Source organism: Schistocerca cancellata, chromosome 5 (assembly GCF_023864275.1).
Source record: "Schistocerca cancellata isolate TAMUIC-IGC-003103 chromosome 5, iqSchCanc2.1, whole genome shotgun sequence".
In the NCBI taxonomy this organism is placed as follows: domain Eukaryota; kingdom Metazoa; phylum Arthropoda; class Insecta; order Orthoptera; family Acrididae; genus Schistocerca; species Schistocerca cancellata.
In genome coordinates this window covers 535,506,913-535,521,604 of record NC_064630.1, presented here as the reverse complement: position 1 = coordinate 535,521,604, position 14,692 = coordinate 535,506,913, and the positions used below count along the sequence as shown (strand labels likewise).

Here is a 14,692-nt window from a genome sequence, read left to right as displayed (position 1 = left end):
ACGTTCGAAGTCCGTGAGCGCCCCAATCTGCTCTCTCACGACGTCTAATGACTACTGAGGTCGCTGATATGGAGCACCTGACAGTAGGTGGCAGCACAATGCAACTAATATGAAAAACGTATGTTTTTTTTTGGGGGGGGGGGCGGGTCCGGGCACTTTTCATCACACAGTGTGCGTGATTTCGTGTCATTCAGCTACTGAATGTAATCGCAGCACTTTTCATTTAGTTGTTACCGTGGTCGTGTTACCCGAAAAACAGTTTCAGTCCTTTCACACCGAATCCTTCTGTTTAACAGGCAAGAATTTATCGCAAACTCCGTTTGTAGAGGGAGCGGAACTGTCTTCCGTTTCCCAGTCTATTTCATCTTGCAGACATTTCGTCTTTACAAGAGATTCGTTGTGACTCACTCTTGACAGTATTTCTTCTCCAGATTTCTCTGACGTTTGTTCCCAATGCAGGAATGTCATCGTAGTTATGACACATATACTAACAGTTTTTACCGATTGAAGGCCGCTACGAAGTGACACATTTTATTTTTATAGTTCCAACTTCAACATATTTTCCTGTGACCTTTATAGTAAAGATATCCATGATTCGTGAACAAATATCCATATTTTCATCCAGAATATTCTCACCAAGTTTGTGTACGACTATGCTAGCACCCCGCTTACCCACTCGTCCATTAAAATCTTAAAAGACATACAGCTCCTTCCCATTGCTAACTTGCCATTGCTAACACTAACTAGGAGGTTTGTCCGATCGTTGAAGAAATTATTCTTCTCAACATCAATAGTATTGTCTCGGAGCGTATATGCTGCAATGATCGCTACATCGTATCCGTGTAGCTTTATATCCACATGCATCATACATTCGCTCGCGTAGTCTCGTTTTGTAATGCAACGATTCCACTTTATACGCATAGCAACAGATACTCTAGTCTGCGCAAGGTTCTCCGTTCTCTGTAAATATAAACATAATCATCTGTTTCCTCTACTCCTTTGCGTTTATTTTCCGTTTCAAGTACGATTATGTATGCATTGCTACCATCGAGTTCTTTGAATGCTCCTATTTTCTTCGTTACGATTCCTTGAATCTTCCATGTGCCAAAATTCATATACCTGTTTCGTTTGTTGTGTCGATTGCGTTTAATTCCAATCTGATTCCGAACCTTTACTGTTGGTTTTTTTGCATGTGGACATTGTCCGTGTGATCCTACCAGGAGCACTGCTCCAGCCAGCATAGCTTAGTGTATCACTGAGACACTTGAACATCTCCAGCACGTTAAGGAGAACTGCCAATAACAAAATGGCCCCTGCTCCTTTGTGTACTCTTGACGCAGAACATAGGTTTCTTAGCAGGTGAAGTGAATCTCACTGGTTCAGTTTCGGATTCAGTGGAAGACACCACCTCTAACTTGGTTAGGAGGCGGGTATAACACCTTCAAATCCCCCCTGTCCCTGACCCCCTAGACTGGGCGCCTAGCCCCACCACTGACACGCATCTCACAGTGACGCGAGAGAAGCAATAGATCCCGTATTTATCGTAGCGGAGACAGGATCCGCAGGACAGTACTTTCATATCTCCGATACACAACTCATGGGAGTTCCCTGAACACACCTATTCGTAGCGCAGCACCGTCGAATAGTTTGACAGTAGTTAGGGAGACATCTAGAAGCTTACGAACGTCAATTAACTCATCCCATATTCAGGGAAAGTAGTCAGAATGGGGCTACATTGTGGCTTGTGCAATGTTTTGCGGAACAGTAAACAAACAACTTTAAAATAAACCTGTTATTGTCTTTTAACTTCTGGATTCTTATTAAGCTAAAACCACTAGTAATTCAATTTAAGAACTCAGATTTCTGTTAAGGCAAAGGAGAAACACGAGAAAAAAAATTACTAATACTTTGTTAATGTTACAAAAACTTCGGAAATAGTATTAATTTATGATAAACGAAGACAATATAACCTTTTGAAGGGAAAATAACATGCAACAAGATATAACAGTCATTATATACAACCAAATCACAAAACGCCCATTTCCTACGAAATGTGTTGTACACAGCACTCACGAAAATTCTCAGAAATGTACTTTTACTAAGATTAATTTACACTGAAACCGGAGTAAACGATTCTTTGAACGAGGACACTACTGTCAAAACTGTATAAAGCACAAATGTTGGTGCAAGTGACACTGTAGCTCAAACCATTTTTTACCGCACACAACATATACAAATAGACAATACAGTTGAATCTCGATAATCAGACACGCGATAATTTGAATTAACTGAAAAAACTCACTATGCTTTGGTCCCCTCGGTATTGTTGTAGTGGTGACAGCATCTCAGCATCACTTTATAATTTGAAGTCTCCCGCACTCTCTATAATCTGAAGTCCCTTGCTTCTGTGATTCCCAGTGCAGGTCCACACAACTCGTCATTCGCTTCTCACACCTACGTTCCATTGAGTCTACGTTACATTTCATAGTTTGTTGTAGTCAATTCGTGTTTCTAGAATTGTGAAACGCCATGAGTGCTAGAAGGAACAAAAATCTTTCAATTAATGAAAACAGCTTGTTTTAAAAGCGGTGGAGAGTGTAATTTCGAGATAAGACGTTGCAGTACCGTTCGTTAACTTACAGTGTACATTGTCGATGATGTTAAAAAATAAAGGTCGTGGCACTAGAAGTGTCTTAGGCACAGGAAGAAAGAGGTAACGACAGGGCGAATTTCCCCTGTTGAGGAGTGCTTGCTCAAGCTAGATGAATCAACGTAGAGGACCAAACGTTCCTGCAGGCGGTATCATGCTGAAGAAAAAAGCCAGGTGTTTTACAATTGCCCCTCCCCCCATGAACCATGGACTTTGCCGCTGGTGGGGACGCTTGCGTGCTTCAACGATACAGATAGCCGTACCGTAGGTGCAACCTCAACGGAGGGGTATCTGTTGAGAGGCCAGACAAACATGTGGTTCCTGAAGAGTGGCAGCAGCCTTTTCAGTAGTTGCAGGGGCAACAGTCTGAATGATTGACTGACCTGGCCTTGTAACACTAACCAAAACGGCCTTGCTGTGCTGGTACTGCGAACGGCTGAAAGCAAGGGGAAACTACAGCCGTAATTTTTCCCGAGGGCATGCAGCTTTACTGTATGATTAAATGATGATGGCGTCCTCTTGGGTAAAATATGCCGGAGGTAAAATAGTCCCCCATTCGGATCACCGGTCGGGGACTACTCAAGAGGACGTCGTTATCAGGAGTAAGGAAACTGGCATTCTACGGATCGGAGCGTGGAATGCTAGATCCCTTAATCGGGCAGGTAGGTTAGAAAATTTAAAAAAGGAAATGGATAGGTTAAAGTTAGATATAGTGGGAATTAGTGAAGTTCGGTGGCAGGAGGAACAAGACTTTTGGTCAGGTGAATACAGGGTTATACATACAAAATCAAATAGGGGTAATTCAGGAGTAGGTTTAATAATGAATAAAAAAATAGGAGCGCGGGTAAGCTACTATAAACAGCATAGTGAACACAATTTGGTGGCCAAGATAGACATGAAGCCCACGCCTACTACAGCAGTACAAGTTTATATGCCAACTGGCTCCGCAGATGATGAAGAAATTGATGTATGATGAGATAAAAGAAATTATTCAGGTAGTGAAGGGAGACGAAAATTTAATAGTCATGGGTGACTGCAATTCGACAGTAGGAAAAGGAAGAGAAGGAAACGTAGCAGGTGAATATGGATTGGGGCTAAGAAATGCATGAGGAAGCCGCCTGGTAGAATTTTGCACAGAGCACAACTTAATCATAGCTAACACTTGGTTCAAGAATCATGAAAGAAGGTTGTATACATGGAAGAACCCTGCAGGTACTAGAAGGTTTCAGATAGATTATATAATGGTAAGACAGAGATTTAGGAACCAGGTTATAAAATGTAACACATTTCCAGGGGCAGATGTGGACTCTGACCACAATCTATTGGTTATGAACTGTAGGTTAAAACTGAAGAAACTGCAAATAGGTGGGAATTTAAGTATATGGGATCTGGATAAGCTGAAAGAACCAGAGGTTGTACAGAGATTCAGGGAGAGCATAAGGGAACAATTGACAGGAATGGGGGAAAGAAATACAGTAGAAGAAGAATGGGTAGCTTTGAGGAATGAAATAGTGAAGGCAGCAGAGGATCAAGTAGGTAAAAAGACGAGGGCTAGTAGGAATCCTAGGGTATCAGAAGAGATACTGAATTTAATTGATGAAAGGAGAAAAAACAAAATTGCAGTAAGTGAAGCGGGCAAAAAGGAATACAAACGTCTCAAAAATGGGATCGACAGGAAGTGCAAAATCGCTAAGCAGGGATGGTTAGAGGACAAATGTAAGGATGTAGAGACTGATCTCACGAGGGGTAAGATAGATAATGCTTACAGGAAAATTAAGGAGACCTTTGGAGCAAAGAGAACCACTTGCATGAATATCAAGAGCTCAGATGGAAACCCAGTTCTAAACAAAGAAGGAAAAGCAGAAAGGTGGAAGCAGTATATAGAGGGTCTACACAAGGGCGATGTACTTGAGTACAATATTATAGAAATGGAAGAGGAGGTAGATGAAGATGAAAAGGGAGATATGGTACTGCGTGAAGAGTTAGACAGAGCACTGAAAGACCTGAGTCGAAACAAGGCCCCCGGAGTAGACAACATTCCATTACAACTACTGACAGGCTTGGGAGAGCCAGAACTGACAAAACTCTACAATCTGGTGAGCAAGAAGCATGAGACAGGCGAAATACCCTCAGACTTCAAGAAGAATATAACAATTCCAATCCCAAAGAAAGCAGGTGCTGACAGATGTGAAAATTACCGAACTATCAGTTTAATAAGTCACAGCTGCAAAATACTAACGCGAATTCTTTACACATGAATGGAAAAACTGGTAGAAGCCGACCTCGGGGAAGATCAGTCTGAATTCCGTAGAAACGTTGGAACACGTGAGGTAATACTCACCCTACGACTTATCTTAGAAGAAAGATTAAGGAAAGTCAAACCTACGTGTCTAGCATTTGTAGACTTAGAGAAAGCTTTTGACAATGTTGACTGGAATACTCTCTTTCAAATTCTGAAGGTGGCAGGGGTCAAATGCAGGGAGCGAAAGGCTATTTACAATTTGTACAGAAATCAGATGGCAGTTATAAGAGTCGAGGGACATGAAAGGCAAGCAGTGGTTGGGAAGGGAGTGAGCCAGGGTTGTAGCCTCTCCCCGATGCTATCCAATCTGTATATTGAGCAAGCAGTAAAGGAAACAAAAGAAAAGTTCGGAGTATGTATTAAAATCCGTGGCGAAGAAATAAAAACTTTGAGGTTCTCCTATAACATTGTAATTCTGTCAGAGACAGCAAAGGACTTGGAAGAGCAGTTGAACGGAATGGACAGTGCCTTTCAAGGAGGGTATAAGATGAACATCAACATAATCAAAACAAGGATAATGGAATGTAAACGAATTAAGTCGATTGATGCTGAGTGAATTAGATTACGAAATGAGACACTTGAAGAAGTAAATGACTTTTGCTATTTGGGGAGCAAAGTAACTGATGAAGGTCCAAGTAGAGAGGGTATAAAATGTTGACTGGCAATGGCGAGGAATGCGTTTCTGATGAAGAGAAATTTGTTAACATCGAGTACAGATTTAAGTGTCAGGAAGTCGTTTCTGAAAGTATTTGTATGGAGTGTAGCGATGAATGGAAGTGAAAAAACATGGACGATAAATAGTTTAGACAAGAAGAGAATAGAAGTTTTTGAAATGTGGTGCTACAGAAGAATGCTGAAGATTAGATGGGTAGATCACATAACTATTGGGGAGAAGAGGAGTTTGTGGCACAACTTGACCAGAAGAAGGGATCGGTTCGTAGGACATGTTCTGAGGCATCAAGGGATCACCAATTTAGTACTGGAGGGCAGCGTGGAGGGTAAAAATCGTAGAGGGAGACCAAGAGATCAATACACTAAGCAGATTCAGAAGGATGTATGTCGCAGTAGGTACTGGGAGATAAAGAAACTTGCACAGGATAGAGTAGTATGGATTGAAGACAACAACAACATTTCACAATTGAAGGATTTGAGGCAAGTGAGGGTGGCTCTTAAATTATGAGTGGCCGTAGAAAAAATTTCAGACACATCGCCTCTCAGAATCGATGCCAAAACCTTCAGGGGGCGGTATTAAGGATATCTTCCTTGATTCCCATTCATTTCACGTTCGAGAACGGCAGTTCGCAATGCGATAAGCAACAGGATGACATAGTTTGATAAATTTCGACTCTGCTGCCACAGTCCGGGCGTTTGGGCGCTGCTCTCAAGACGTTGTGGGGCTTCTGCAACGCAATTGAAGGTGGTCTGACGCCTTTGGAGTTTTTTGCGACACCAGTTTTTACTCTAGTATACGGGGTGAAACCACTAGGGATCGTTAAAACCATTAGACAAAATTTTGACATGATCAGGAACAGCATTTTTGTTCGGTACCTTAAAAAGATCTCTGGCAGAAACGTTGACACCAGTTCAGCCTCGTGGCTGTTCTAGCAAATCCCACGTAGGGGGTGTCGAAGCGTTTGCTAGCGTTTCGAAAAAGTGATCCGTTAATTTCGTTGCTCAATGAAGTTACATCCTTTATATAGCGTTTTTCACAATATCGCTTGTGTCACCTGCATTTTTGAGTCGTCTCTCGTGCTTAGGTAGCAGATACAGATACAGACCAAGAATAGAAACTGATCTGGAAGTCAGTCCCGGGACCTGTCCACTAAAAATCACCCCAGTTAGATTCAAACCTTTTCCCTGTTTATTAACAAGTAACGGTGGAGGACAACCTCCTTCTTCTTACCAGAATGAGATTTTCACTCTGCAGCGAAGTGTGTGCGGATATGAAACTTCCTGGCAGATTAAAACTGTGTGCCCGACCGAGACTCGAACTCGGGACTTTTGCCTTTCGCAGGAAAGTGCTCTACCAACTGTGCTATCCAAGCACGACTCACGCCCCGTCCTCACAGCTTTACTTCTGCCATTACCTCGTCTCCTACCTTTCAAACTTTTCAGAAGCTCTCCTGCGAACCTTGCGGAACTAGCACTCCTGAAACTAAGGATATTACGAAGACATGGCTTAGCCACAGCCTGGGGGATGTTTCCAGAGTCTCGGTCCGCCACACAGTTTTAATCTGCCAGAAAGTTTCTTCTTCTTACTTTCCAGGTAAGAGAATTCTGGTGGAGTCGTGGTATAGTGTAAGTACACTCTCTTCTTGAGGGGTCTGGAGAAAATGCCGGTCGGTGGACTTTTATTCAGGAGGAGTGGATGGTCGTGTACACATTCCGACACTCTACATTAGATATATTGCGCTTACGCAAGGAACGTAGAGATGAATAACGGGATGGTTACCCTTAAAAGACTAGAAGACAGGAGTTTTTGCTTATACGAGCAAGTGCTCTGAACCTCTACGGGACGTTGAGCACTTAGCATTCCTCCCTTTAGATTTGCACCACGACCCCTTTGTTGGTGGCAGCAGCTGGGCTGGTGTTGGACAGCGGCACCTGTCCCTTCACCCCCCCCCCTGCCCCCCTCGCTCCCTTGTCGCGGTGGCAGGCGCCCAGACAGCTGCTAATGAGGGCGGGCCAGAACTCCCCCCTGACCACCGCTCTCGGCTAATCGTGCCGCCCATTATTCGGGCTACTAATTCAATTCTCGGCCCTCTCTCGCCTCATTTAGCTTTGCCTGTGGTCGCCTCTGTCCGGCACTCTGCACAATGCGTGCGGCTCACACTCCTCTTTCACCACCTTACTTGTTAGAATGCAGAAATCATCTGACAATAATAAATCAGAGGCAGTCCAATCAAACGTCACCTAATGAAAGAATATATTTACTTACACATATTATATTTATTAAAGAAAAGCATTATAATGAACGAAACAATCTAGATCACGTTTTACTAACTCTTACGACCCATTCCGGCCGAATTAAGCATTGAGCAAGAAGTAATTATAATGAAATAGTGGAGATAGTGCCACAGAAATGATACGTGAATTGGGGTAGCAATCTTTAAAACAAAGTCGTTTTTCGTAGCGACAGGATCTTCTCATGAAATTTCAACCACCAGTTTTCTCCTCCGATTGCGAAAACATTCTGTTGGCACCTACCTACATAGGGAGAAATGATCATCACGATGAAATAAGAGAAATCAGTTATCGCACAGAAAAATTTAAGGGCTCGTTTTTTCCCGCGCGCCGTTCGAGAGTGAAACGGTAGAGAGACAGCTTGAAGCTGGTTCATTGAACTCTCTGTCAGGCACTTTTTTGTGAATAGCAGAGTAATCACATAGATGTAGACGTAGATCTAGAAAAGAAACCAGGAATTAAGGAACTTTTGGAACTTTGTGTTATGTTCCAATGGAACCAGACTGCTGAGGTCATCGGTCCCTAGGCTTACACACTACTTCATCTAACTTAAGCTAACTTACGCTGAGGTCAACACGCACACCCATGCCCGAGGGACGACTCGAACCTCCGACAGGGGGAGCCGCACGAAAAGCGACTACACCGCGCGGCTGGAATTATGGAAAGGGTCATAACGTTCAGGTAGAGTAAATAAAATCTTTAATGTTTACCAATGATGTAATTCTTCTGGAGACGGCAAAGGATTTCGAACAGCAGGTAAAAACCGTTGACTGGCAGAGGAAGAATAGCGTTCCTCAGCGAGGAATTTTAGTGCTAGCATGAGGCGTGAATTATAAATAGTGCATATAAGCTAGAGCGCTCATGGGGCGTGGATGATAAACAGTCTAGACAGGACGAGAGTAGGAGCTTTTGAAATGTTGTGCTGCAGTAGAGTACTGAATATTAGATGGGTAGCTTAAATAATTAATGAAGAGGTGCTGAATCAATGCAAAAAAAAAAAATTAGCACAACGTTATTAATTGGGGGAATCGGGTGATGGAACACGTTCTGAGGTGCCAAGGATCGTTAAGTTCACGACAGAAGGAAGTGCGGCGAGTAAAAATTGTAAAAGAAGACCAAGACATGAACACAGCAAGCAGGTTCAATTGGATGTAGGTTGTAGTAGTTAGCTATCGAGAGATGAAGAGGTGTGGACAAGATAGAGCAGGGAGCTACGTCAAACTACTCTTCAGATTGAAGACCACAAAACAACAAGCTGTACAACTAAAATAGGAAGCTGTTACTATCACCGGCGACAGTTGGTGTGGTACATTGTGAAAAAAGCCCCCCTCCCCCCTCCCCGTCCCCCAGTTGACGCCTTTGGTAGCAATAATCTGAGAATTGAGATCTTTTCAACAACTGATCTTTGGCATTGTAATGTTTGCGAACTATAGAAATTGTATGTCTACCATATGAAATGTTCAATGGGAAATGCTCGGAGAGAATATATATCTAGATCTATTAGTCTTTCTGTATCGAAGCAACTGAAAACTCACAACCGATTGTACTGATTATAATTCTGTCAGGACCCAAGAAAGTTACAATTGGGTAATGCGCGTAAATGGAGTTGTTTTACTGAAGTGCCTAAGCATTTGAAATTATTATTCGCATTTTAGCTGCTTCCTCAGGTTGAATAAGATCATTTGAAATTCGAATCCACACGGAACGATTCACATAAAAAATTCTCAGATTAAACGGCATATAGCGTATAAACCACATAGAACCACACCTGGATCTTATTCTCCGGTATATAAATCACACTAAATGTGACTTTTAGGCTGTTCCTCTCGTGTATTTATGTTTGGCGAGTTCCTCTGCACCTCAGAAGCGCAACACGATCGCAGTTTAATGTAAAAGTACGCAAAAAAAGAGAAAAAAGAACCTCTTAAACTACACTTCGACAGTAAGGTGAGTAGCGACAACGATAGGATTAAAATAAACGTAATTACCAAATCGTCGTTACGTTATTCAGTGTCAGCAGAGACGAATACATTTAGAATTTATTAAAAGACGTTTTAGACAATTGGTAATACCAGAAATGCTGTTTCTCAAATATGTAAAAGGTTGCAGGAGGAACCATGAGAGAGTAACACTAATCGTGACACAGTCCACTTCGTATTTTTATTTAATTTCTAGCTATTGACATAAGGCATTCAGAGCTAATACTGCGACCGCTGTGCAGCGAATAGTGGCTAGGCCTCAGAAGGCCGTGCAAACGGTGCAACTTGCTAACAACCTTTCCTGTTCCACTAGAACTTCTTACAAACATAATTTACCGTGCCTTGCCATCTGTACAGCTCACACAAAATAATGTGGTACGGGCACAGAAATGGTTCCTCGACGTAAACACTAAGTAATTGCATGCCGTTGTTCCTCCAATCAGCCTTCTACACACTTCGAAAGTTCTCGTTGCTGTCTCTCTACTACCCAACGTGGCGCCACAGCCACCAGGCAGCTTAATTGCAGGGAAAGTTCTCCGAAATCAGGCTTATGTGTTTACAAGCAGTGCCATCAAATTTGTGTGGGAGAAGGCAAACGAGAAAGCACAAATCTCATTAAAGATTATGCTTGAGAAAATTGCAGGAACCGCTAGTTGCTCCTATCGTTCTATAAAGAGAATAAAGGAAGAGGAAACGAATAGCTACAAGTACTTCCTAAGGCTTCACTGCATCCGAAAAATGAGGAAGAAGAAGAAAATCTCTCTCATTTTACGTACACAAAAACACACGTACACACGAAACCCCTCCTCCGTATGTCACCACCCTCACAAATACATACAAAACATTATCATTAATTGGAGCCAACAACGTACGGCACTCTAGTGTTTAATCCAATAATCAATGAGTATTAAGCAAAAATAAACACGTCAAAGTAATTTCAGTACTATGATTATAGGTGAAATATCATCCTGAGTTCTTGCAAATAACACGTGTCAATTTAGAAATAACGAATACGTGTTACTGTCATTATAGTGAATGTAATATAAACCGATATACATAAATTCTTTACCGAGCGAGGTGGTGCAGTGGTTAGGACACTGGATTCGCATTCTGGAGGACGACGGTTCAATCCCGCGTCTGGCCATCCTGATTTAGGTTTTCCGTGATTTCCCTAAATCGCTCCAGGCAAATGCCGGGATGGTTCCTTTGAAAGAGCACGGCCGACTTCCTTCCCCGTCCTTCCTTAATCCAATGAGACCGATGACCTCGCTGTTTGGTCTCTTCCCCCAAAACAATCCAAATCCATAAATTCTTAGAACATTAACTCTTTAGTCAGACTCTTTGTTTTGTTTACGTGCTGGAAAGCAAATGGGAGTTGCTGCCTGTGACAAAGCTTGTGTTGTGCTATAGACTTCACCGACTGGAAAACATAAATCATGTTTTCCAGAGTAATATGTGCACCCGGAATAAACCCATGAATCCTGATAATTATAATTAATGCCACATTCAGTGGAACTTGTTCCGATTTTCTATCTTGCCGCAGCTACACAACTCCAAAGTGCTCCCAAATTCATTAAAAGTGTGTACCGTCTGATGAGTCGCATGGCGATTCGAAACCGGTCGTGATAAATAAAAACTGAAGCATCACGAAAGGTGACTGGTTACAGTTATTTCTGGAAACCTTGAAGAAAATTTTATTTATTGGAAATATTGCCGAACAGGTTATCGGAGGACTGCCACATAATTCGCAAGAGACACATGTGCTTTTTTGCGTTGTCAAAGTTGTAGTAGGCGACATTGTCCAGCATGCTACATTTTTTTGTCTTTTTTGTTTTACGAGATTTGATTCCGGAAGTGAACGTTCGATCTTGCTTCTCTTTGGCTGGTCCTTTATTTATTTGTATATTTCTATTTCGTTACTTTCGCGAGGAACTATTGACTCTGAATCTTTATTTTTGTCGAGTTACTGGGTGGTATTGAACTAACGTTTAATGCAACGGTTTGTAGACTCGCTAGCTGCAGCTTACAAGTTATACACGTTTGTGCATGGCATTCAGCTGTCGAAATGCACGTACGCTATCGCTCTACTGCAGTCGACACTGGAGCCCCAACTACTACTGTTTTTCCCGTCCCCTACCTTGGTGTCTGCACAGCTAGGGGCCGAGTTATTTTGTGCGCACTCTAATTTTATTCCTTCCCACGCCCAAAAAGCAACTTTCACATTTAACCATTTTTTTTCATTATTTCGCTGATTTGAAAATGGTCTGCCCGCCGGAGTGGCCGAGCGGTTCTAGGCGCTACAGTCTGGGGCCGCGCGACCGCTACGGTCGCATGTTCGAATCCTGCCTCGGGTATGGATGTGTGTGATGTCCTTAGGTTAGTTATGTTTAAGTAGTTCTAAGTTCTAGGGGACTGATGACCTCAGAAGTCCCATAGTTCTCAGAGCCATTTGAACCATTTTTTTTAAAATGGTCTTCCTGTCAGCATAGTCCTCACTTGGTTGTGCTATCTTTGTAGACATGTGATGCCGAAAACGGAGATGTGATCAACGTTTCACTGACTGATTTCTCCTTGTGTTGCAGTACATTGGGACCATGGATGTACCGCGGCCCAAGAGCCGCGTGGAGATCGTCGCCGCCATGCGCATGATACGGGTGAGTGATGCTTTTTGCTCATATGATGCGCTAACTGTAACCTTAATGCAGGGCAGACAGAGCAGCTCCATCCGCCAAGGCCAGCCAGCTGTCGCAGTTGGCACAGGAACGCTTTCCCTCAAAACTGTCTAAGAAAAAGAAGTAAGTTTAGGGGGTGATTCTTACTAACGTTTCAGAACCCACGCAATAGTGTAGATGCCGATTAGATAACTAATTTAATACACTACTGGCCATTAAAATTGCTACACCAAGAAGAAATGCAGATGATAAACAGGTATTCATTGGACAAATTTATTATACTAGAACTGACATGTGATTACATTTTCACGCAATTTGGGTGCATAGATCCTGAGAAATCAGTACCCAGAACAACCACCTATGGCAGTAATAACGGCCTTGATACGCCTGGGCATTGAGTCAAAAAGAGCTTGGATGGCGTGTACAGGTACAGCTGCCCATGCAGCTTCGACACGATACCACAGTTCATCAAGAATAGTGACTGGCGTATTGTGACGAGCCAGTTAATCGGCCACCATTGACCGGACGTTTTCAATTGGTGAGAGATCTGGAGAATGTGCTGGCCAGGGCAGCAGTCGAACATTTTCTGTATCCAGAAAGGCCAGTGCAGGACCTGCATCATGCGGTCGTGCATTATCCTGCTGAAATGTAGGGTTTCGCAGGGCTCGAATGAAGGGTAGAGCCACGGGTCGTAACACATCTGAAATGTAACGTCAACTGTTCAAAGTGCCGTCAATGCTAACAAGAGGTGACCGAGACGTGTAACCGATGGCACCCCATATCATCACGCCGGGTGATACGCCAGTGTGACGATGACGAATACACGCTTCCCATGTGCGTTCACCGCGATGTCACCAAACACGGATGCGACCATCATGATGCTGTAAACAGAACCAGGACTCATCAGAAAAATTGACGTTTTGCCATCTGTGCACCCACGTTCATCGTTGAGTACACCATCGAAGGCGCTCCTGTCTGCGATGCAGCGTCAAGGGTAACCGCAGCCATGGTCTCCGAGCTGATAGTCCATGCTGCTGCAAACGTCGTCGAACTGTTCGTGCAGATGGTTGTTGTGTTGCAAACGTCAACATCTGTTGACCCAGGGATCGAGACGTGGCTGCACGATCCATTAAAGCCATCTGGATAAGATGCCTGTCATCTCGACTGCTAGTGATACGAGGCCGTTGGGATCCAGCATGGCGTTCCGTATTACCCTCCTGAACCCACCGATTCCATATTCTGCTAACAGTCATTGGACCTCGACCAAAGTAAGCAGCAATGTCGCGATACGATAAGCCGCAATGGCGATAGGCTACAATCCGACCTTTATCAAAGTCGGAAACGGGATGGTACGCATTTCTCCTCCTTACACGAGGCATCACAACGTTTCACCAGGCAACGCCGATGAGCTGCTGTTTGTCTATGAGAAATCGGTTCGAAACTTTCCTCGTGTCAGTACGTTGTAGGTGTCGCCACCGGCGCCATCCTTGTGTGAATGCTCTGGAAAGCTAATCATTTGCATATCACAGCATCTTCTCCCTGTCGGTTAAATTTCACGTCTGTAGCTCGTCATCTTCGTGGTGTAGCAATTTTAATGGCCAGTGGTGTATAAAACACATGGGGGGGGGGGGAGGGGGGGGAGGGCGCACATGTCGGAAAATACTCCAAAAATTGATGACAAATGTTGGGCATGTGACATCACTAGATACGTTACCGCAATTGCAGCAGCTGGGCTTGTTGATCCTCCCTTGCCGGCAGTGGGCAATGTAACACATCTCTCAGCCAGGGTATTCTTTTTCGTTCTTGAATTATCCACTGTGATCGCAGCGGTAACACCGGCTCCCATCATATCTATGAAGTTAAGTGCTGTCGGCTTTGCTAGCACTTGGATGGGTCACCGGCTCTGAGCACTATGGCTCTGAGCACTATGGCTCTGAGCACTATGGGACTCAACTTCTGAGAACATCAGTCCCCAGGACTTAGAACTACTTAAACCTAACTAACCTAGGTTCTCTCAGCCCTTGTGAGGCCAATTGAGGAGCTACTAGACCGGAAAGTGGTGGCACCCGTCACGAAGACTGATAACGGCCGGGAGAGCAGTGATGACCACATGCCTCTCCAAACC

The 14,692-nt window shown here is 43.5% G+C and overlaps 1 protein-coding gene across 1 annotated transcript in view; it reads left to right on the top strand.

Annotated features, from left to right (window-relative positions):
* Positions 1–14,692, top strand: part of LOC126188668 (carboxyl-terminal PDZ ligand of neuronal nitric oxide synthase protein-like) — a 982,042-nt gene that overhangs the window by 528,545 nt on the left and 438,805 nt on the right. The window contains exon 2 of the mRNA XM_049930273.1: positions 12,478–12,549. Coding sequence (XP_049786230.1) covers positions 12,478–12,549 — 72 coding nt within the window. The remainder of the gene's footprint in view (positions 1–12,477; positions 12,550–14,692) is intronic.